General features: G+C 38.4%; 1 protein-coding gene across 3 annotated transcripts in view; it reads right to left on the minus strand.

Annotated features, from left to right (window-relative positions):
* Positions 1–25,209, minus strand: part of prkg1b (protein kinase cGMP-dependent 1b) — a 692,808-nt gene that overhangs the window by 48,837 nt on the left and 618,762 nt on the right. For all 3 annotated transcript variants that reach the window (XM_028795416.2, XM_028795414.2, XM_028795415.2), the window contains one exon: positions 19,505–19,579. In XM_028795416.2, the coding sequence (XP_028651249.1) occupies positions 19,505–19,579 (75 nt within the window). The remainder of the gene's footprint in view (positions 1–19,504; positions 19,580–25,209) is intronic.

A 25,209-nucleotide genomic window follows, 5' to 3' on the forward strand; every position in this document is an offset into this window, starting at 1 on the left:
AGAAAGATGAAAGAAATTTGACCAGGGGCTGTTATAAAAATGGTAAATAATATGAAAACAAATAATGTGTTTAAATTAAAATTGTTGATCATATTTCTCAGCTCTACATACAAATGAAAAATTATACTTCATAAAATGAAATTTTTATTAAACATTTGAAGTCAATAATCCATATTAATTAACTGATCTCTTTTCTCCATATTATGCAAATTATTAATAAAATTTTAATTAAACATCTTAGACTTTTGCAGATATTTAGCAAATAAACAACATAATTTGAGCCTATGCTCTTGCCTATGATTAAACTGCTCCTTATATGCAATGGAATTTTAAAAAGCACAATCAAATGAAAGATGCCAGTGATCAAGGTTTCAACTACCATTAAGGTTTTACCCCATTAACTTAACACTTTAATGAAATGAGCGCTTTTATGGCTTCATGTACCGTAGACATGGTCTATAATGTGCCCGTAGCAAGTTTATCCTGAAATCAGGAGGTGACACAGAGATACTGTTGCTTAAAGGGCAGAATACAAGGATGCAATCAACCCTGACTGCCTATTAAATCTGATACTACAAAGCCACCTGGAACTGTAAAATGTCTACTTCTGCTTGCTTTGAATTTGTAGTTCTCCAATGTTTTAACCTTCACATGTTTATTTTGGACTTAGTTTCAGGTTCTTGTGGCATTTTTTGTGCTGGGCTGGAAAGACCCCTAGAATAGGGGTCCCCAACCCTGGTCCCTGAGGGCCCCAGTGGCTGCAGGTTTTCATTCTAACCCTTTTCTTAATCAGTGACCTGCTTTTGCTGCTAATTAAATTCTTTTGGATTAATTTTAATTGACTTGATTTTTTTTAACATTTGTTCCCCAAAATTTCTTCATTGTTCCTCTGAATTGCTTCACTTCTTTTCTTAAACGGCACCCAAACAGAAATGAAATGTTAAGTGAGTGAGCCAACAGATGACCAACTACGTCAGGGCCTCAGACTCCAAACAATTTCACTCCAACCAGTTGCTTAATTAGGTGCCAAGTCTTGTCATTAATTAAACCCATTGTTTAATTCTATGGCTTGTTGCTGCTCTTATTATGCAATAGCACACATTTCCGAAATTGTTGATTTTCTCTTTTCTAAGATCACTGTTGAAATGTTTTGGGGACCTGAGACCTTCACTGTTCGTAATTTTCAGATATTGTATGATGGACACAGTTTGCTAGACCCCTGTTCTAGAAGGTATACCTTGGACAGCATTTATTAAACTTCATGCAGTCTCTCCATGTATTGTTCAGCTAACGTCTGTACTTTGATTCCTTCAGGTTTCTTATCCTCCTATACTGTATCTAACATATGCTTCTTCATGTTCACTGTGTCAATGAACATGACCTTACAGGCCAACATCACCATCTACTTCAATGGCATCAGTCTTCAAACTTAGCACTAATAGCGCTAAACCAAAACTACCTGAATTTGTGTGACATATCCATTGCATTTTAAAAATCTATAATGTGTCTCACTTAAAAAACTTTCGACTACAGCCATTGCAGAAAATGGATGGCACCTACACCCTATGTGATATTTAATGAGTTTTTAATGAAACCTTTATTTACAATTAAATATACTGTAACAGGCAAGCTGTATTTTCTTACATGAAGAAAATTATGTTTTTTTTTTCTTTCAGAAATGATCATACATTTCTTGAAGTTCTTCAAACTGTTTTGTCATTTTACAATAATCAACTTCCCCTTTCATAGATAGACTGGTTCTTAAAGGATGTTTACTTTTTTATAAGACTTCAGGTACACTTAAACAGGAGTGAGGAGTACATCAGGTAAGCTGATTATTATTTTTTTATTTATTATTATTTTTTTACAATGATGTTCTGTATTTTAATACATGTTTTGGATATGAAAGTAAGAATTTTACTGCACTCAATACACGTTACAGTCCTACTACTACTTTTACTGCTTATATCTGTTCCAAACAATTCCATTTTTTTAGTGAGCAAGTTATGGAGTTACAGTATCTTTAAACTTTAAATATGTCATCTGAATTTGGACAATTTTATTAACTTGTAGATGCATAAAATGTTTTACTGATGCTGCCTCAGAGCTAGGGACTTGGTTCAATGTACCCTGGTAACTCTCGATGTGGGTTTTTTATGCTTATTCTGGTTTCCTGCTATATCCATTCCTATATCCATTCCTTTGCATCTCATTATTGTTTGGCTGAAACAATTGAACAATTTTGCTCATGGGATCTCAAAAAGCAACTACAAAAGATGTGCAAAAGACTGTTTACTAATTATAAAATTGTCAGAAATGAAAACCTGCAGCTATTGCAACCTCCAGGATCTAAGTTTGACAACTGTGTTCTAATGAGATTAAAGATCAGTTATTTTAGTGTGAATTAGCACGCAGCACTTAGTTGTCCATGCTTTTCTGTAAAACCTGTAAACGGGTGTAACAGTTCTTGGCTGTTACTGACCTTTTCCCTTTATGCTTTTCTTCACTGCACCTTGGGCACTGTTATTTCTCCTTGGAACAGGACATCACCTTCCTTGGATTCACTGACTTGACTAGAGACAGATGCTGAGTAATTTAGATTACAGAACCCTTTTGTACATTGTGATACCTCACATTTGTTGTACTGGCAAACAATATAGCATTAAACTACACAGATTCACTACAAGCATGGTGTTGGGTGAGTTTGGCTTTTATACAATAAAGCATTCACATGTTGTTTGCATTGTCAAGAGTAACTATACGAGTAATGAACCATTAATTGGGGAATAATGAGTTTCAGGGAGTAAAAAAATTAGTTCACTGCTACAATGTCTGTAAATATTTAACTTCTTGAAATAATGAAACTGAAAATTGAAAATTATTGACTCATTTCACATTTAGTAGAGAAATAGGCAAAGGTACTAAAGACCATCCAGAGGTGGGTGATTGGCACTAACTGCTAAGCAGTTTATAAGCACATCCTTAGAAACAAAAATATATATTGTGGTCATAACTTTACAGAGGTGAAAGAGGTAAAAAATAAATGTCATCTTTCAATGTCTAGTAAATAGCAAAAGGGGTAAATAAAAAACATATTTGTTAAAAGGCTAAGAAAAATGCAGCAACATCTAAGCATTAACAGTCAAAGGATGCTTTTAACAAATGTTAAAAATTTGATTGCAGTTATAAATGAGAGTGTGGGTCACACCAACTGTTACAAGAAAGTTTATCTTTGAAATATGGCAATAGGCAGAGATAACAAACACTAGAATCAGAGCGAGGGTGAAAAGAAATATAGTTAATGTGTCAGATGTATTGTTAAGAAGACAAAATGCCTCAAATAGGGCAGTTTCCTGAAGACGCAACCATGCTAGTGTGATATTACTGCAGCAGTGCACACTAATAAGGAAAACAGTTTTAATGTTCCTGTAAGAAAGTATGACAGTTATAGTATGTGGAACAGTTGGTCATTTTGAGAGGCTTTCTTAGACATCAGAGGAAACACAGCCTTTATTCAGTTTAATATAATGAAAGTCCAAGTTTCAGATAAAAAACAGAATTTCATAACAAGCAGATCTGTTCAGCTACATGAGCTGATGAACAAAAAAAAACAAGACTGTCAAATTGTAAATAACTGACTGGGCAACAGCAAGGCTAAAGTGTGATGTGTACTATATAATATAACTAGGGGGCTTTGCCCCCTGCTCACTTTGCTCACCAACCCCCCTGGCCTGCGCTACACACCAGCCACTTCGCGTCTCTGTCGCTTACGTATGTGGATTTCACTTTCACCAAACAACAAATCTTTTAATTCTTGCGGATATGTCTCTTCATTGGGAAGAAACACTACTTTTCCCTGATGGCAACACAAATTAGATGATCTACAAGTCTCCGACTTAAAGTTTAAATCTGAACAATATATTCAATCTCTTTTCGCTGTTCCGTTATCTCACCGAGTAATAATTTCCATTTGTTTGCATTAATGCGATCTTTACTATCATTTTTTGAGACTTTCGAATTTTAGTATTTTCATTATCTCTAACCTGCTCTGCATGTGTATCGTGCCAATGTTTTTAAATTCTTTACAATGTTCAACTTTGTCATCTACTCTTTGTCTTTTATTTCCGGCCCCGGGCATGGTTAAATCTCTTGGCACAAAGTCTCGTCTCGCGAGACGTGAAAGTATCTCTCTGAAAAAGTCTCATCTCGTCCCAGGTTAAAAAGTCTCGTCTCATCCCAGGATTTTTTTTATTATAATAGAGAGATATGACTGATACCTAGTGAAACAAAATAGAAGTGGCCTCATAAATTCATGAGGAATGTTTAAAAAATATTTCATCTGAAACCAGAAGCAAATGTTTCAATTCACAAAGGCGAATCAGAAGGCATATTTGTCTGGTTCAATGTCCAGGTTAATCCAACTCATCACAACTGCCAAGATGCACAGTTTTGATGTGAATTTCATAAAACAGATTTTATAATAGATAAAGGATAACAGACTAACTGTAAGGTACATTTTTAGTCAGGCCTCCCTATACAGTTTTATCCTCTGAAGGTTGTGAAGAGTCAAGAAAGAAGATACATTAGTAATCTATAAATTTCCCTAATGTCTAAAGCAGGCATTATGCAAATCATATTGTATTTTGCCCACACTTGACTATGTCTGCAAAGAGCTTCAAAAGACGTCCATTTCCACCATAGTTAATGTTTGTGATGCAGTATTTTGTATAGGCTTGACAAAAACTGCGAAAGACCCTGCAAAAGTCTAGACCCAGTGAGGTAGGATGAATGTGTTAAGGATTATTGACTGAAGGGTTCCCGAGACATTGATATTTGCAGAATCCTTAGGTTGTAGTAAGTTACTTTGACATTAACAGAATAAACAGAAACATTTTGAGATGGGTGTAGATACTACAAACACTACCAAAAATAGTGAGATACCAAGAGAACAATGGAAGTAACTAAACAGCTAAAATGTAGGTCAAAGTTTAAAATATCAAAAGAGAAAACTGTTTTTCTAGCACAGACAAGTTTATTTTAGTCTACTCACAACCAGAATGTTTTCTTCAAAGGCTGTCAGAATACATCAGCCACTTAAAGAAACAACTAAGCCATACATGCCACTTAAAAACTCTACTCAAACTTTGCTGACAAAGGTTATTTATCTAAAAGAGAAATAAATATCTTGATAATTGGACTGGTGTCCTGACCAATTTTTTTTTCAGCTTGTATATTAAAAGAAAAACAAAACACAAGACTCATTCAGTTATAATCGGAAAATAAGCTCCTTACTGTAATCAGGTAGTGAACGGCTCTAAGTTAAAGAAGGAGGATAAAAATTAACACAGGTTCAATGAATTTACTGTACATACTATATGTAAAAACATAATAATATGGAACTTTTCATTGTTATGATTAAAAATATTTTTTAAAAAGTTTACATTTTAAAATGTTTTTGAGAGATTGTCTTTTTCTCATGCAGCAATCCCCTTATTGTTCCTTAAGCAAACCTGAAGAAATTCAATTGTAAAAAGAAAAAAAGGTGGTATAATCAATTTCCAAAATTTATTGTTACACCTTACTTCAGCAGTTCTTATCATTTTAACAGAACATAAAATATTTATGTGCACTTTACAGTATAGAGGTATTATTAGCATACTCATCAAAACTTTAACTTTGTATACTGTATACTACTGCAGCTCTGATCAAATGTCAGTTGTAATATTCTCCCAATTGGTGGTGCATTTAAAAAGTCTTCACTCATGAGATTTAGTCCTTGAAGAGCTCAGTAAGTAGCAAAAATAGTAAATTGGCATAGCTTAAAGCAGTACTTCAACAGTAAGCCAAGAAAAATTATTACAGTTTCCGAGCCAGTAAACATCAAAAGCATGAACGGCATCTTAGCACATTTTCTGCAAAATGATAATGAAAAAGTAGGTCATCATCATCAACCTCAAAAAGTAATTAGTGTTGTAATTCTTAACCATTTTATTTCAACATAATGAATGTGTTGCCAGTTTCTCCCAATGTAAATTTTCATTTTGTCTGTCTCTAATTTGTACCTTTTTGAGAAATCTGTCACCATCCAAAGGAGGAAAAAGAGACAGGTGTTACGCCGTGCAGCATTTTATTCAGAAGAAAAGCTCCCTCATCACTGTCAATGCACATGTTGTAAAAGTAGCAAAGGGAAAAAAATGTAGAAAGTTGATTAATTCAGCCTAAATTTAGAAAAAGCTTTATCACGAATTACATATTCTCAATAAATCTTTATCACAAAATACCATGAAACTATCTCACACCATCTTTCATGTACGAAATTCCAAATTTTTGATGCAGTACTCCTACAACAAATGGTTACAAGTTTATTTACGGAGTCATTCAGACATTAATCTTCATTAAGAACTGTTAAACTCATTAACTTATTTCAACATGTAAGTGGCAGTCACAGTCAATTTATAATTAACATGCTAGTATGGGTTTTCCTCGAGATTTTCCTCCTACAATTTAAAGCTTCTGTAAGTCAAACAGCATTCTCACTAATCTTTGAACTTCTTTATGGTGTGGGTGGCAGTGCCAGTTGTTGCGTGTCTGCGTGTGAGCTTTGTTTGGCTAAGTTGCTGCGACACAAGTCTAATTGGTCTGGTTAATTGCTGCTGGCTTCTACCGTGGTTTACATGGCCAGTCCCTTTTCTGTATGCAACAAAGAAGGGCCATGTGCTGTTATGTCTTTTTTGTGGTAAAAGGTGTGTCGGGTGCAAATTATCCATCACAGCATTTCACTACAGCATCAAAAGAACATTTTGCCTCAGGAAAGTGTCCACAAATCGACTGAAAATGGTTGCAGGTGTTGAATGATGAAGTTGCAGATGAAGAATGATCAGGTTGCCCAACCACGTCCTCCAATGTTGATGACAATATTGAATGTGCTCACAACATTTTTCTGTGAAACAGGTAAGTGACTGCTGGACTAAGTGTATAAATAACCTGGGAGACTATGTTGAAAGATAATGTTATGCAATAAACACACATATATAAATGTATATTATTTAATTATTTGTGGTTTTGATGCATCTAAAATCTGAAGCAGTCATTTGTTTTGTGTGTTTTTGTGTAATAAAAGAGTTTATTTTTATTACCAACTTGTTTTCCAGTGTTTACACAATGCTATCAACGGTGATTGCGCGATCACATTCGTCATGCTTGTGACCGGGATCTCATATTTGGAGCATCCCTCAACTGGATACAAAAATACTTTCACCCTCTTTGGTGATAGTTAGTTTCTAATTCAAGTAGGCTCTAGTATTAAGTTTGTTTCTTTGATTTTGATTGCTTCTGACTCACTACTTTGTTTTGCCCCTTGTTCCTGCTCCCTTAATCTTGTTTTGTCTTTGGTATTTTTGACCCTCGCTGTTCCTTTTGACCGAGATTTCTTGCCTTCTTTTTATCTCATGGTTATCTCTCCCTGTCAATAATCTTTGGGCACTTGGTGTGCGCTTAACATGCTGAAGTATACTGAACTCTTTCAGTATTCGTTTTTATGAATACAATATATTGAAGGTACATTTTGACTTGAAAATGGTTATCTGTAACCTTCTTTGTCTTTATACTACAGATGCACACTGACACAGCCCTTCACTAAATCCATTTTTTATATATACAATTGCATCTGTGCAGCCTTAATCAGTTAGGTGACAGGGGGATTTTATCAGAATGAGTATTACAGAGTCAGGGGAAAAACAAAACAGGCACAGTACGTTTCAAGTTGGTTTAAGCAAGGAATATACAGCTTACCTGTGTAATAATTCATGCGGAATGGGTGAAGATTGTGAGTCACCATTTGTGTGGGTAGGGGGCCTAGGGTTATGAAAAGGACCCTAGGTAGAATTTTTGTCCAATGAACTAAATGTAGACCCACCCCTGAAATGGGATGTAATTTTGGGCAGGTGACTCCAGAAGGGTAACTAAAGCTATATCTGGCTTAAAATGTGTTGAGCAGGAGTTCGTCTAGCTAGAAGGTAAAAGGCAAGAGGAAGATTGGTGCTGGAGAAGACATTTAGGTGAACCAACAACACCCTAGATATACAGGGCAGTATGCTGAATAAGGCAAGGGCCTTCAAACTATAAGGCTGCCATTTCATTTCCCTCCTCTGTCTCACGTTGAGACCCAGAACAGGTAATTTTACTTGCTAATCTTTCATACATTGTAATGTATCCAGATATTGTAAGCTGCCTTGGATACAGGCATCAGTTAAACATAATAATAGTTGACCAAGACACATAGGTAGGCGCAGTATAATGCAGGTTAATTCTTTATACCTTTATTATTTAGCATGTTTTGTATATACATTATGCATATAATATATACCTAAAGTTTTCAGATATTACATTAGTCTGAAAATAGCAGGATACAGAGTAGTTTACAAAATTTTAATGTGTTGATTAAATGTAATCAAGCTGTAAGCAAGCTGTTCAAGGAAAAACCATGACTGGTAGTAGGATGTTGGAACAAAGTGGCACAGCATCTAACATGGAAGTAAAGGTTCATTCAAAACTTAGGAAAGAAAAATAAAACCACAGGCTGATAAGGAGCAAAACATTCAGAGAAACTGATATATGGGCCCTTGTCCAACTGTGCATTAGTTGATATGTTGGGTTTTAAGATATAATTTAAATTACCGGTACTGAGAAGGAAAGTTTAGGGCACACAAAACTAGCAGTGAAATAAAGGATATACTATAAGAGAAAATCAACAAAAGAAAAATACAAAGAATGAGTAGAATGCATTGCTTTAAATTTCCGAAGAAACTGAACTGTTTAGACATAGAAAAGTCTTCCTCTTTATGCTAATCACAGCAGAAAAAGGCTTTACTAGCCTCCCCAACTACTGATCAGGAGAACGTTTCAAAAATGAATAATCTATATAGTTCTTGACAGCCACCAAAATAAAGCTGGTGTGTTACACAGTACATTCACAACTGTAGTATTTATTTATATACTTGCTAGACTGTAAAACTTCATTTTTATTTTGGGTTCCTTCATTTTCTGTTTTTGACACTTGATAACATTCATCGGACTCTATCAGAATGTTTCTGAAGGTTGCATCATATCAATAAACTAGCAAAGCATGTGTTCCTCCGGTTTTCAAATAAAAGGCAATTGAAAAGGACATGAAAATGAATTTTGAACACATAGGCACCATGTTGTGGTTGGAGTATCAGTAGAAGTAGAAGCCATAATGGAAGGTAAAGATAAGGAGTTGTTGATACTGTGTATGTGCTTGTGTGGTCTTCAAATAAAAGGGAATGAAAAACCCACTCAGAGTTAGAGTTATGTGGAAGACAAAAATGAAAGAAGTGTTTTATTAAATAAAGGAAAACAGCTTGAAAAACACAAAGATTGAAAAATGAGATGAAAAATTAAGGGCGGCATGGTAGCACAGTGGTAGACGGTGCTGCCTCACAGTTAGGGGACCCAGGTTCGCTTCCCGGGTCCTCCCTGCGTGGAGTTTGCGTGTTCTCCCCGTGTCTGCATGGGATTCCTCCGGGCACTCCGGTTTCCTCCCACAGTCCAAAGACATGCAAGTTAGGTGGATTGGCAATTCTAAATTTGCCTTGGTGTGTCCTGTGGTGGGTTGGCACTCTGCCCGGGATTGGTTCCTGCCTTGTGCCCTGTGTTGGCTGGGATTGGCTCCAGCAGACCCCCGTGACCCTGTGTTCGAATTCAGCAGGTTGGAAAATGGATGGATGAAAAATTAAATGAAAAGTCTGATGTACTGTTTTCTAACAGTGCTGGTCCTGTGTAAAGATGGCAGGCAGAACAGGACAGTGCAATAGAAGTATTCATAAATGTTATAAAGGCGATTTAATGTCAATTCATTGTAAAAAAACTGACCAAAAAGTTGGCATGAAAGCCAAAAATTAACACTGAGTTGTTATACGGTGGGCTTCAATACATGTTTATCAAACAAAAAAATGTTAGTCATTACTTTCGTTCACTAAAAAGTTCTGTCTTATATAAAAGGCGGAGGCTAGCATGGGTTGCCTCCCCAATTCCACAGTGTATGGTTTCTCATAAGGGCTATGTGTATTAATAAATCCTGTACTTTTGTACGGAAATGAGGGGAGATGTAGGCCATGAAAGAGTTTGCTTAAGTGTTTTAGCTGAACAGGTATTACCTGATAAGCTCTTGAAGCTGTCTGTTGTGTGTGGGTGGTGTTTGCTTTTTTTCCTGAACTAATTTGAAGATGTATGCACTGTGTCTGGGGCGGGGAGATTATCAATTAATGCTCACATGAATGTACTGTAAAAGATAAAGAGCTATTTCTACTAGGTATGTGTTCTAAATTATTCATTCTTGAAGTTCCGTTGAAATTTCAGGCTGATCATTCACTTTGGTATGTGTGCCAGTGTCTCACCATGTTAGTGTTTCTCTTTCATAGTCAGTGAAACGGCTTGTGCTTTTAGGCCTATGTTGAGGGAAGGTAACAAATTCTGTTGCTTATCCTGGCCAAATGGTGTGTATGAGTTTGTTTTGTGAGCGGAATGTGAAAGGCTGAGGAGGAAACTGTCAGTGTTTGTCCTGCTTGCATGTTGTGTCGCTCAGCTCTTGCATTTATCAAAATCGTGTGGAATGTGCATCACTGTGATGGTGTGCATCAGGTGTCGCGCACGAGCGCATGGGGAGCAGCTTAAGGACCCAAAGCGCATCGCGACAAGTCGAGCCAGGGGACAATGGCGGGGTACTAACCTCTCTCTCTCTTTCTCTGTAGAAAAGACAAAGCACCGCCGCCATAATCCTACCCGGACACCTAAGAGAACAGCACTTCCGGGTCCCTTTCTCTCCTCTGGTCCGCCACTGATGACTTCCACTACCCATCCACCACCACACCTTCCCAGCATTCCACGTTCTTAATTTCCGGTCCGGCTCTTTAAAATGTCCGTCCACCCATCCCTTTTTGTCTGATGATTTCTTGCAATTATTTTGACCTTTTGTTTACAGTATAAACACCCCAAATCTTTATGAGCATTTTGTTGTTATTTCTACAGTGGCGTAGCCGGCAGGATACATTGAAGAAAAATGTCAGAAGGACAGGACCTGAACAGTGTCCTAGCGACAATGGTGAACGAGCACCATGCCCTCAGGTTGGACCAGGTGGCCACGAAGGCGAAGCTCGCCGAAACTAAAAAACGGTTGACAGCAGCGGAGGCGGTGAAGCTGGAGCCTGCCAGGCACCCACCTCCTCCTATTATTCCCCTCTCGGAGAGCGATGACATAAAGTTGTACCTCTCGATTTTCGAGAGGACGGCCACCAGAAACCAGTGGCCACGGGCAGCGTGGGCTACGATTTTGGCTCCGTTCCTGAAGGGCCCGGCGCAGCGGGCCTATCATGACCTACCCGAGGAGGAAGCAGCCCAATACGATCTCCTTAAGGCCGAAATTTGTAAATGCTACGGCATAACCTCCGGCCAGCAGGCGAGGGAATGGCGGCAGTGGAGGTTCCACCTCAGTAGCCTGGCTAGAGCCCAGGCCTTCGAGTTTTGGGGTAAGATTGGACGCTGGCTACAGCAAGTGGTCGAGCAGGTGGTCTGTGAGTCTTTCGTACATGCCATGCCAGACTACCTCGCCCAGCATGTCCAGAGACATCCTTTTAATGGCATAAATGGCCTTTTGGAGGTACAGGAGAGACAACTGACGCTAACCCACCTCGGGGAGTCTGAGAAGCCGGCTTGCGGGGCCCGACAGGGGTGCGTTGCCACTCCGGAACCCACCTGTCATGCTTTGGAGGCTCTGGCTAAACCAAGGGATAGGGTGCCTGCCCCGCCACGCTGTTTCAAGTGCAGTGAGGTGGGGCATATCATCTACTCCTGTCCCCTCAACTTGGAGCCGATGGACTGCAGCTGGGCTAAGGGTGAGAGGTACTGTACTCTGTCTAATCCTCTGGCGGTCAATAATAAGGGAGTGGTGTTAATCAATGGGCACTCGGCGGTGCCGTTAGTTGATTCTGGGAGTAACATTACCATTGTTGCTCATTGTTATGTTTTGCCGCGGCAGTGGAGAGCTCCAAACATGAGAGTGACTTGTGTACATTGGGAGACCATGTCGTACAGGTCTGCAAGGTGTTTTATAACTTGGGAAGGGAAGCCTAGAGAAATGTTGGTCGCTGTGTTGCCTGAGCCTCCCTTCCCAGTTATACTGGGACAAGAGTGGCCGGAAAGTAACCGCGTTGAGGCTATCACCACTCCAAATCCTAAGCTGGGTCTGATTATGGAAGGGCAAGGGTCCCCCCCAGCTGCTCCCATGCCGTGCTCCTCAGCAACTACTGATGACGTAGGCGGTCCGGGGGAGCCCTCTTCGGCGACGGACCTCCACCCGGAAATACAACCGGAGGAGGAGGTTCAGGGTCGGAGCAGTGCTAACCCCGATCCACTCACCGGCGTGGAATATCAGTTTCGCTCCATGCCAGCGTCCTTTAAAAGAGAACAGTGGAACGATGATTCCCTGAAGTTTGCCCGGAATGCTATTGTATCTGCAGACGACATATCGTCAGCTGATTCCACTCCACTGGGACCTTACTTTGTATTAGATAATGAATTGTTGTATCGAGTTGCGGAACACGAAGGCGAGGTGCGGAAATTGTTGTTAGTCCCATGGACCTACTGGCGGCAAGTATGTGAACTAGTGCACACCTACCTCCTAGGTGCCCACCTTGGGGCCGAAAAAATGCTGGAGAGAGTGAAACTCCAGTTTTACTGGCCCGGGATCAATGAGGAGGTCCGACGTTTCTGTCAGTCTTGCCCAGTCTGTCAGCTACATCAGATTCCCCGAAGGGATCGCGCTCCTTTTGTCCCGATTCCCCTTATAGATGTGCTATTTGAAAGGATTGGTGTCGATCTAGTAGGACCCCTGGAACCTTCGACGCTAGGCCATAAATATATATTGGTGATGGTCGATTATGCAACTTGATATCCTGAAGCGGTTCCCCTGCGAGCTGCCAATTCAAAAAATATTGCACGGGAACTATTAGGTCTTTTTTCCCGGCCCGTTATCTGACTACTCTTAACATGACAAAGGGATACTGGCAAATTCCCTTAACGGCATCCGCAAGAGAAAAAACAGCTTTTAGCACCCCTAGTGGACACTGGCAATACAAGGTCCTTCCATTTGGGCTGCATGGGGCGCCAGCGACTTTCCAGCATCTGGTAGATAGAGTGCTACGGCCCCACCAGTCCTATTGTGCCACCTGCCTCAATGATGTGGTCATCTTTTCCGGCACCTGGGAGGAACATGTATTGCAGGTTTACGCTGTTCTCCTAACGTTAGCAAAAGCCAGGCTTCGTATCAACCCCAAGTAATGTTTTTTCGGCTTGAACGAAGCCAAATATTTGGGCTACCTGGTAGGAGGGGGAATGGTGAGGCCACAGTGTTCCAAAATTAAAGAGATCCTCGAATGGCCCTGTCTGATAGTCAAGAAACAGGTGCAAGCCTTCTTAGGACTAGCGAGTTACTATCGCCGGTTTGTTCCTCGGTTTTCCGAGAGGGCCGCACCCTTGACCGATTTGACAAAGAAATGGGTCCCTTTTCATGTGGTGTGGGATAGCAAAATGGAACAAGCATTCAGTGACCTAAAGATGGCCCTCACGACGGCACCTGTTTTGAGAACACCTGATTTTTCTCTTCCTTTTCTCCTCCAGACCGATGCTTCGGACACAGGTCTAGGTGCCGTGCTGAGCCAGAGCATCGATGGTGTCGAGCACCCCATGATATACCTCAGCCGGAAACTGTTGGACCGGGAGACACGGTATGCAACGGTGGAACGAGAAGCCCTGGCCATCTAGTGGGTGGTAGCGTACCGGCGGTACTACCTATTGGGCCGAGAGTTCACCCTGGTGACCGACCATGCCGCTCTCCAGTGGATGGTTCTCCACAGGGACTCAAACCCTCGGGTCACTAGGTGGTTTTTGGACTTGCAGCCCTACAAGTTTACTGTCACTTATCGCCGGGGTAACATCCAAGCCAACGTTGATGCTCTCTCCCGGGTTCACGACCTCTCGGTTTGGGCTGCCCGACCAAATGGGTCTGGGCTGGGGCGGGGTCATGTCACGCACGAACGCATGGGGAGCAGCTTAAGGACCTGAAACGCATCGCGACTTGTCGAGCCAGGGGACAATCTCTTTCTCTGTAGAAAAGACGAAGCACCGCCGCCATAATCCTACCCGGACACCTAAGAGAACAGCACTTCCAGGTCCCTTTCTCTCCTCTGGTCCCCCACTGATGACGTCCACTACCCATCCACCACCACACCTTCCCAGCATTCCACATTCTTAATTTCCGATTCGGCTCTTTAAAATGTCCGTCCATCCATCCCTTTTTGTCTGATGATTTCTTGCAATTATTTTGACCTTTTGTTTACAGTATACGGGGCTAAACACCCCAAATCTTTATGAGCATTTTGTCATTATTTCTACACAGGTTATTTTGTGCAGTGTTTGTGGATGTGCTGCTGTGACTTTCCTATCACTGTTGGTTGAGTTTGGTCTGTGACAGTAATGCCATTGCATGCGCCCATCTCTGTTCTGTTTGCATGCAGCTGTGCATTTCCTGTCATGGGATGCGTGCTGCCGCATCTTTGGTGGACTCAAACCCAAATTTTGGGGCTGTTGTGAGCCAGATGCCAAAATGATGGTACGTTTCATGTGTGTCATGACATAAGCTGCTGATTGAGACCAGAGGTGTGCAGGTTTTTGCATGACAGACAGAAAACTCTTACACTTTTATATATATAAATGTATTGTGTACCTAAAATATTATTGTCATGAATGTGACAAACAGAGGAACAGAGGAAGGGGTTGACCATTGGCCCAAAAGAATGATGTGTCTCCTAGCTCCAAAGTTGGTTGTCACTGATATACAAAGAGAACTTTGACCCCAACCTGTATCCTCCTACCTTTCCAGCTTTTCATTACTTCACAACAGTGCTGTCTCCTGTCTAGATGGGAACAACCTTCTTGAATTCTGAGCTTCTCTTTAGTGCAACATTTGCAATGCATTAACAGACCAATGTAAATGCTTTATTATCTATTATAAAATTAGGAAGTAATAATTACAAAAAAGACTCGAAAGTGAGGAAGTGATGTTTGTCAATATTACCAGTTTGTCCTTATGAAATATTGAAAATATCCTGTTGCCAGCATTCTTGTGGAGCATCCTGTACCACTCTTAAAGGTCAGTTAAGCCACTTTAGTCATTTTGAAACCCAAGACAGGAACCTATCCTGGACAGTGCCACAGCACATCATGAAACACCCTCATGCAAATAACCACATTTACTCAATTGGCTCAATATAAATATAATTACCCAATATAAAGCTGCCAATTAACACACAAGTACTTGCTATATAGGAGGGAAATCAGAAAATCAAGAAAAAAAGACAAAGTAACTTAGTAGGATTCAAGCTCAGGCCTCTGACATAGCAGCTCTAACCAGTGTAACCAGTGCAACACCTTCTCACCCATGAATGAAAAAGAAAATGGAAATAAACACAATTATGTCTTTTCATTACTGATTATGTATATTGTTAAAGAACAACTTCACTGTCATAAAGAAACTATTGAACACTAACTGAAGTTTACTAATACTGAAGACATTAAAAACATATGTCACTCAGAACATGTCTGTCACTTTATTATTCACAAGAAAAATTAAACCCGCAACCAGAATTAATTGCACTTTGAAAGCAGATGACTTGTTTTATAGCCTCTGCCATATTATACAAATGTAAATGCTTTATTATGTATTTTATAAATTAATAAAGACAACGTCCAACTCAAATATTCATTTTTATATATGTTGAGTAATTCATACTGCAGTAGATAGATAGATAGATAGATAGATAGATAGATAGATAGATAGATAGATAGATAGATAGATAGATAGATAGATAGATAGATAGATAGATAGATAGATAGATAGATAGATAGATAGATAGATAGTACTTTTTTCCCCAAGGGGGGAATTTAGTACAATCTCCATGTCTGAAAAAATGGAAGCATATAATGATTTGTTAATGCATTTTGTGATTAAGGCGCAGTCATAGTTTATGCTTTGCACCTGTCATTGAAAGCCCAGGGCTTAATTCTTTGTGGAGGGCTACCTAAAACACAGAGTTTGAAGCCGTTAAAAAAAGAACAAATAACGACAACCTAAGGAAAAAAAAAACAGAATAAGACAACTTCTAAAATCATTGACTTTCAGACAATCTTCATCCACACTTATTATACTGGACAGTAACAAACTCCACAATGCAGTGTATAAAAGGGGTTTAATGATGGAGTCACCCAATCTCAAATTCAGTTATGAGGTTTTTCCATGAAATGCACCTTGGGACCGTTGATTCTAGAGTTGAGGATTATCACTGGTCTTAAAGATATGCTGATCAAAGAGAAACAGCCACAGGCAGCTAAATTTATATTGCCGGGAGTCACCGTAGGGATAACTGACAGCTGATCCAATCTCATGCCATCCTGGCAGATGACGCTGAAAGGCAGGTTAAGGTAACTTTTACTGTAAAGGCTTGGAAAATGAAGCGAGTGTAAGATGTGAGATATGCAAAATTAAGCACTACACACTATAAACACACTATGCGTGCAGGTGTGTGTGAAAACAATTTAAATAACAGTAGACAACCTGTACACCAAATGATGAAGTAGATTTTGTATGCAGTTGAAAAACAAAATATTTCAATACTTTTAAACATATTTATGAAACTCAGATGCAACATTTTTTTCTTACATGGCACTCTTCACCAAATACATGTTCAGAGGACTTACATAAATAAATACACATAATCAGATAACTAAGCAACGCTTACATAAGAACATACATTTTGTTAAATGAATAGAAGTGGACTCATCTATAAATGTCATCTGAAAGGTATCAGACATAATTTTATCAGATGATTATATGAATACAACAGCACAGTGGTTTACATTAAAATAGACCACAGCATAATCAAAAGCATGATTGACCACTTCCGCACCACTTATTGTTTTATCCTTTCATAATTCTCTGATCTTGATATTTCCATGACAGGGTCATTTGTGGCTGAAGCCTGGCTTAGGAGCATCAGGCACAAGCCAAAAACCAACCCTGGATGTGATACCATCAAAAGCCCACTCATGCTTACACATACTTAATTACAAAGTCAATAACGAGTTGCCTAAAAAGCCTAATACACAACTTTGGGATTTAGAAATAGTCTGGAGTGTCTGAGAAAACCAAGAGTAACAACAGAAAACGAGCATCCACAACGATAGTGAAAGAGCTCAGAGTCAGGCCCAAATGCTTGCACATGAGGAAGTAGCACTAACTTTTGCACCATTGTGTAAAAACATATAGTCTTAGTGTATTTTGAATAAGAATCTGTTTTGGTGGTAACTGTCACAAACACATGAAGCACTTTGTTCAGATTTTTTGGAAACAACATGCAGCATGCATCAGCAAATAACGTAAAATTGCATACCAATGAAATCAAGAGTGCTACTTTCTTGTGAATAACATATGGTGATATCCTGAAAACTAACTTTCTTTCTTAACCTAGTTCATAGTTCATCCAAAATTAATGTAAAACGCGTTTTAATGTGTTGTGTCCTGCTGCTGGAGACGGAGTAAGTGTCAAAGATCTTAAAATGGCCTCATACTATTTCCAACAGGGTGTTATGAGATAATAAAGTGTCAGGGAATCTGTTGAGTGATAAAAATGTATGTCTCAATTTATTTTCTGCTGTCAGTCCATCATTTATTGTATCTCAAAAGCTTATAGTAAATTACTGATAATTAGCGCCACGTAGCTGAATATTTACAATCTAAACCTTAAAAATAGCTACAAGCAGCAGATATTAATGGTCAAGCTTTGCCATACTGGAAAATCTCTCATCCCATTTCATGAAAAGACACCCAGCCCATAAAGTATCACATATTTATATTGCTGTATTTTGAAGAACTCAAATTGATTCATGCCACTTTTACTGTGCCACCGGTATCAAGTTGCTGAACACAGCACATTCCAGATTGTAACATAAATAATGAAAGATTCACATTGAATGTGGTCTTAAATAGTGTTAAATATTTTGGATACACTTTAGTTTAGGTATCAATTATAAACCAACTATTAACATTCCATAATTTTTTTATTAACTATACTATTAACAATAATAATTCATCACTAAAATAATAAGAGTTTGGAAATATGTTGGAAAACTGTTATTTTTGTTGTTTTATAAAACTTTTGGAAAAGCAACTTTGTTTTATAATATGCAAACTGTGAAAATAAGATGCTTATAATCCACACCTAAAGAAAAAGATTATCACGAATTTTTGTAGGTGTATTGCTGGGTTACTAATTACATAATAAATGTCAATAATCCAGTAATTCTTTAAATGACAGAAATATTAATGGACTAAAATTTTTCCAATTAATGCTTGCAGACACAGGGGCCTTGAGGGCTACCATAAGACCACCTTATATTACAACAGCAGTACAAGAGCTACACAGCTTTGTCAGTAATGCTGTGTTCACATGTTAGTGGTATGTGGTTGGTGGCAAACTGGAGTTCCAATGTTTTTCAATAAGATAGTGGCAGAAAGTTTAGCCTCAGTCAACAGTGAATACAATGCACCACACCAAATCTGTCAACAGAATCTTTCATTGAATGGTCAATTTTGTATATTTTTCTGTCATTCCACAGTGAAGAGACAAATTGGATGTTTGGAGGTTTTTATTATAGAAAAGATACATGCTATGCTATTCAACAAAAAACAAAGGCTTTAGAGACGTGACCAAAAGGAGCAAGGCCTGGAGAAAGATTGCTGCCAAACTTAATACTTTATCTCACCATTTTTTATGAATTGCAAATATAGTCATTGTGAAACACTAACAACTTGCAGAAGCTAGTACAATTGTTATATTCAACAACACATTCTGCCTATTACTGAACTTTAGCTTATTTAATACTGAAACATTGCTATTTTATCATGGATCATAGTTTTACTCAAGATGGTGTAATACTGTCATTAGACAATGACATTATGGTCAAATTCATATAATGAATTCTGGCTAATCTATTTGGCTATATTATCAATATGTCAAATTCACCCAGTGGCGTTTGCTGCTAAAATTAATGATTTTACAGTTGCCTTTCCAAACTACCGCCAAATCACCATAGTTCTCACTACACATACCATTCTGTTATGTAGCCTGTCAGCTAATACTGCTGCAATCACATCCATTTACCACGTAGTGTGGCACCCATTAAGCATAATTTTTGTGCTTTGAGTGTTCAATTCAGATTGGTTGAATCTCCTTTTTGTTACATTTCTGATTAAATAATAATGATAATAACATAAAAATTGTCTTAACACTTATGCATTAGTTGCATTATAGCAACACAGTAATACATTTTTAACTTACATTTTTTATTAGTTCAACAGGGACAAATTGTGACTTACTTTGCCTTCGCTTCTGCATCTTCATAGGCTTTGTTGGAAACATCTTCTAAACCTCCAATCAAATGTTTAAATGAGCTAGAAAAATATGAAAGCAAAATTATACTGAAAATTTCAAGATTGAAGTATTTTTTATGATATTACAAGAATCATTGAAGAATCAAACAAATAATGACTGTACTTATACTTTATTACCATCTATGTAAACAAATTATCACAAAGACTGATGATTATTACCCATTATAAAATGCTGAAGGGGTTATATCAACAAGCTTGGCAAAATTCTATTTTAATGATGGTCTGATATGAACGTATTAGTCATTTATTATTGTTTGTTATCCCTTTAACAAATGACAAGCATTTATTTCCAATTAATAAAATCAACAATTACGTTTTTATTGTCTTCTCACAGTGTACTGTATTGACAGCTAATTAAATGTTAGCAAATTATCTTGTCAATATTAATGATTCAATAATACATCATAAATAGGATAACTACAAAGCTGACTATTTTTTTTTAAGTACTTATATGTACCTGTAAGAAAAACTTCCTGCTACTCTTATATTATTATTATATAGCCTTTAATATGGCTGAATGGAATCATAATTTAGCTAACCTGTAAAAAAATTTTATGATGGACTTGTGCTCTGCTTAAGACTGATTGTTGGACACATGAATGGTTGGAATTTTCATATTTCTGTTGGTAAATGTACTACTAAAACGTATGCAGCATTTTTAATAAGCATGTCATTAATCACCCAGCCATTTATTGCCTGGATCCACTTAGTAATTTACAGAGTTACAAGGAGTCACAGCCTTTCCCACATTGTGTGATGTTTATCCATTATAAATCATATAATAAGGTTACATAATGGTTAACTTCTTAAAATTCCCAGAATAAATGTAACTACTGATTTACAGGCCACCCAAACACTCCAATGAACAATCTTCTAATGTAAAAATGTCCCCTTTAGTTTAAACATTTAAAAGACTCATTATAGTGTGTTCCTCTTCGAAAGACATTTTATGTTTCTTTTTAGTAATTGTGTTGATAGTTGTGTGGTGAAGCTGTTTAAATTCTCTGGGAAGTTCTGCATGCCAAAGATCTACAGGCTAAATATACAATCATATGAAAAAGTTTAGGAACCCCTCTTAATTCTTTGGATTTTTGTTTATCATTGGCTGAGCTCTCAAAGTAGCAACTTCCTTTTAATATATGACTTGTCCTATGGAAACAAGTAATATTTCAGCAGTGACATTAAGTTTATTGGATTAACAGAAAATATGCAAAATGCATCATAACAAAATTAGACAGGTGCATAAATTTGGGCACCCCAACAGAGATATTACATCAATACTTAGTTGAGCCTCCTTTTGCAAATATAACAGCTTCTAGACGCCTCCTATAGCATCTGACGAGTGTCTGGATTCTGGATGGAGGTATTTTTGACCATTCTTCCATACAAAATCTCTCCAGTTCAGTCAAATTTGATGGCTGCTGAGCATGGACAGCCTGCTTCAAATCATCCCATAGATTTTTGATGATATTCAGTTCAGGGGAGTGTGACGGCTATTCCAGAACATTGTACTTCTCCCTCTGCATGAATGCCTTTGTAGATTTCAAACTGAGTTTTGGGTCATTGTCTTGTTGGAATATCCAACACCTGCATAACTTAAACTTTGTGACTGATGCTTGAACATTATCCTGAAGAATTTATTGATATTGAGTTGAATTCATCTGACCCTCGACTTTAACGAGGGCCCCAGTCCCTGAACTAGCCACACAGCCCCACAGCATGATGGAACCTCCACCAAATTTGACAGAAGGTAGCAGGTGTTTTTCTTGGTGCGCTTTTTGTTATGACCAAATAATTCAATTTTTGTCTCATCAGTCCAAAGCACTTTGTTCCAAAATGAATCTGGCTTGTCTAAATGAGCATTTGCATACAACAAGCGACTCTGTTTGTGGCGTGAGTGCAGAAAGGGCTTCGTTCTCATCACCCCGCCATACAGATGTTCTTTGTGCAAATTGCGCTGAATTGTAGAATGATGTACAGATACACCATCTGCAGCAAGTTGTCTGTAACTATTCTCACAATCCTGCGCATATGCCGCTCCTGCATTTTTCTTGGCCTGCCAGACCTGGGTTTAACAGCAACTGTGCCTGTGGCCTGTGGCCATTTCCCGATTACATTCCTTCCACTTGAAACTGACAGTTTAAACCTCTGAGATAGCTCTTTGTAGCCTTCCCCTAAATCATGAGACCGAACAATCTTTGTTTCAGATCTTTTGAGAGTTGCTTTGAGAATCCCATGCTGTCACTTTTCAGAGGAGAGTCAAAGGGAAGCACAACTTGCAACTGACCACCTTAAATACTCTTTCTCATGATTGGACACACCTGTCTATGAAGTTCAAGGCTTAATGAGCTAATCCAACCAATTTGGTGTTGCAGGTAATCAGTATTGAGCAGTTACATGCATTCAAATCAGCAAAATTACAAGGGGACCCACATTTTTGCACAGCCAGTTTTTCACATTTGATTTAATTTCATACAACTAGATACTGCTTCACTAAAAATCTTTGTTGAAAGTAGAGTAAATTATTATGCAGGCTGAGAGGGGTTCCCAAACTTTTTCATATGACTGTACTTGTGCCCAAATTTGTCCCTGTGCCATATCAAGGTTCCTGTCTCTGCCCTCAAGTTCTTATCAGCTGGACATCCCTTTACAATTAGCAACCAACTACCTCTCTTTTCAGGACTGATTGTCAAGTAGTGCTCAAGACAGACTCAGGATCCTTGCATCCCTCAGACCTGATTAAATTAATTCAGTAAACTGATATAAAGTAATCAGAAATCAAAAAAAGAAAATGATTATTTTGTTAGTGATTCTTTTTGATTTGTTCTTAATGATCAATGAAAATGGTGAAGGGAGTCAATGGGACACAAAAAATACCTTGCTGACTGACCATCACAATGATTTCAGGATCTACCTAAAAATGTAATTGCTGGTTGCAGGTATCCTGTTAATCTAAATTTTACAAATCTGTCTTTGTTTAGTATATTACCTTTTCATTTGAACACAACGCCAAATGAACAGCTGTAGCTGAGTCGTTCAGAGATTTTTTAACTACGAAAGACAGCAGTTTCGAATGGAGTTTATTATATATACTCATCATGGTGCCAGAGAATGGTGCATTCTGATTAGCACGTTAGAATTTCACTTTACTCTGTACATGGGGCAATAATGACTCTGTAAGCCTATATATTTTAAAAAATTGAAGAAGCAACATTAAGCGCCTTTTTAGTGGGCACACATTAAGTCAGGCACTCGTTGTGAGACTGCCACAAACTGCCAAATATAGTACAATGTCTTAGTTATTAAGAATCACTGCTTAATATATTTTGAGTCATATGTCAGTCTTTTAGATCCCTTACATGTCTCTAGATGTTTCGGCTTTAATTCTGGGGATGACAAACTATGATAGGCACTAAAGGTCAAATTTTATCTTGGTTACAAAATAAAACAGAGTAGACTGAGTGTAGTTATATACAACAAACTTTATGCAGACATGTCATTACAGCTTGACTGATGACAGGATATTCTAAATGCTTCCGCAGTGTTTGAATCTCTTGCTATTGAGGGTTTTGTTCTCAGCAGAAGCACCGTCCAATGCACCAGGACTGGAAGCCACATAGTATTCACACTGCCTTGTTAGTAATGATTTTCATCGTATTGACCTTCTCAGATTGCATGACTGGCAGGGTTTCAGAGAACTCCCATATATCCAGACAAGTATACCGATTTTGGATAAAGAAATAGGGAACTGATTCCATGTCAATCCTTATAAAATCTCTGGTGATACTGTGGGAACAGCTGCAAAATGACAGGTACGTGTCAATGAAAGCTTTGTTCCAAACCCTTACTAACCAGTTCACTCTTACTTTAGTGTTGCTTAGGAGCTAATAAAAACATGCATAAGAGCTGAAATATGCAGAACGCACACAGTGTGGCAGACATCAGTAACCTGATGACCCAGATTTATAACAGAAATGCTTGAACCTTTATTTGCAAATGACTCATTTTCAATGTAGACGTACACAAAACTGGTAATATGCCAGTACTTGCATAACAGGAGGTAATATGTAAAATTTATTATTATTATTATTATTAATATGTGCCCTTTTTACATGTAATTTATTAAAGTATATCAATTAAAAGCTGAGATTTGCTATTCCTTTTCTAAAAAAAAAACAACAGAAACACTGCCTCACAGTTGGGAGACCTGGGTTCGCTTCCCGGGTCCTCCCTGCGTGGAGTTTGCATGTTCTCCCTGTGTCTGCGTGGGTTTCCCCCAGGCGCTCCGGTTTCCTCCCACAGTCCAAAGACATGCTGGTTAGGTGGATTGGCGATTCTAAATTGACCCTAGTGTGTGCTTGGTGTGTGGGTGTGTTTGTGTGTGTCCTGCGGTGGGTTGGCACCCTGCCTGGGATTGGTTCCTGCCTTGTGCCCTGTGTTGGCTGGGATTGGCTCCAGCAGACCCCCGTGACCCTGTGTTCGGATTCAGCGGGTTGGAAAATGGATGGATGGATGAACACTTTGAAATTATGGACATATGTAATGATTTTTTGTGATTATTACTGCTACGAAGCTACAGTATGTACAGTATTTACTGTATTTAATGCAAACTAATACCAACTCATTCCAGTAATGAAACAGGTGAAGATAATGGCCTACATTCTAGTTAAGTGTAGAGCTTTTAAACAGGCTTCCTGAAGGAAACTATCTTAATGTTCTGATTCCACAATTTGAGATTATAAATAAAGCACAGTAAACTCCCTCCTGAAATAAATTCATGTCTGTTATTTTAATATGCATCAACTCCAAGAGATCCTAAAGCTCTGAGACAACAGCTACAATCACACTACAGACATCAAGGAGTAACAGTGCAGAGAAGTAACATCAAAGCACTGAAGAACTGTGAAAATATTTTAATTGCCGTAGCTGTGTGTAACAGAATATAAATTACTGCGTGTCACATTGGCAAACAGCACAGAGATGGATAGTCCAAAGGTGGCTTTGCTTAAGCTGTTTAAAAATTACCAGCCAGTACAGAAGGCTGTACTGCTTAAGGGAAGGGCATCATGAAAGGTTCAGTGCCTTGGTATGAGACACTTGGCAATAATTCTGATATCTCACTACATTGTATACTGTACGTAGGCCACAGCATAAAGTATCCCATAGTGATATACAAGGAAAATAAAGAGCAATTTAGATCACATGATTTTTATACTTTTAATGTATAGTGAAGTGTAGTATTTGTATACTTTTTGATAATTTGTTAAACTTTGAATGTTACTTTCTGTTTCATGTGAAATTTAGAAGGTGATCATGAAAACCACATTTCCTAACATGTAAGCTTTTCTTTAATGCCCCAGATGCAGGAGTACTTTAACCAGAGTTCAGTGGGCTTAGATTGCTATGATTATCACTTCATTAGCCTTCCAGCAAAATGTTTTATTATCCTTCAACTAGAAAAGAATGCTGCAGCTATAATGGTGGCACACACTAAAAGACATGATAACAGAAACCATTAACTAACAACACTGCAATTTGCAGTCAGGAGAATACACCTCAGCAGCTGATAACAGATTATCAGTCATTCATAGTTAATCACAAATGGACCAGAGTGATATTTAAAGGCTGCT

This window comes from Erpetoichthys calabaricus, chromosome 2 (genome assembly GCF_900747795.2).
Source record: "Erpetoichthys calabaricus chromosome 2, fErpCal1.3, whole genome shotgun sequence".
Lineage (NCBI taxonomy): Eukaryota > Metazoa > Chordata > Cladistia > Polypteriformes > Polypteridae > Erpetoichthys > Erpetoichthys calabaricus.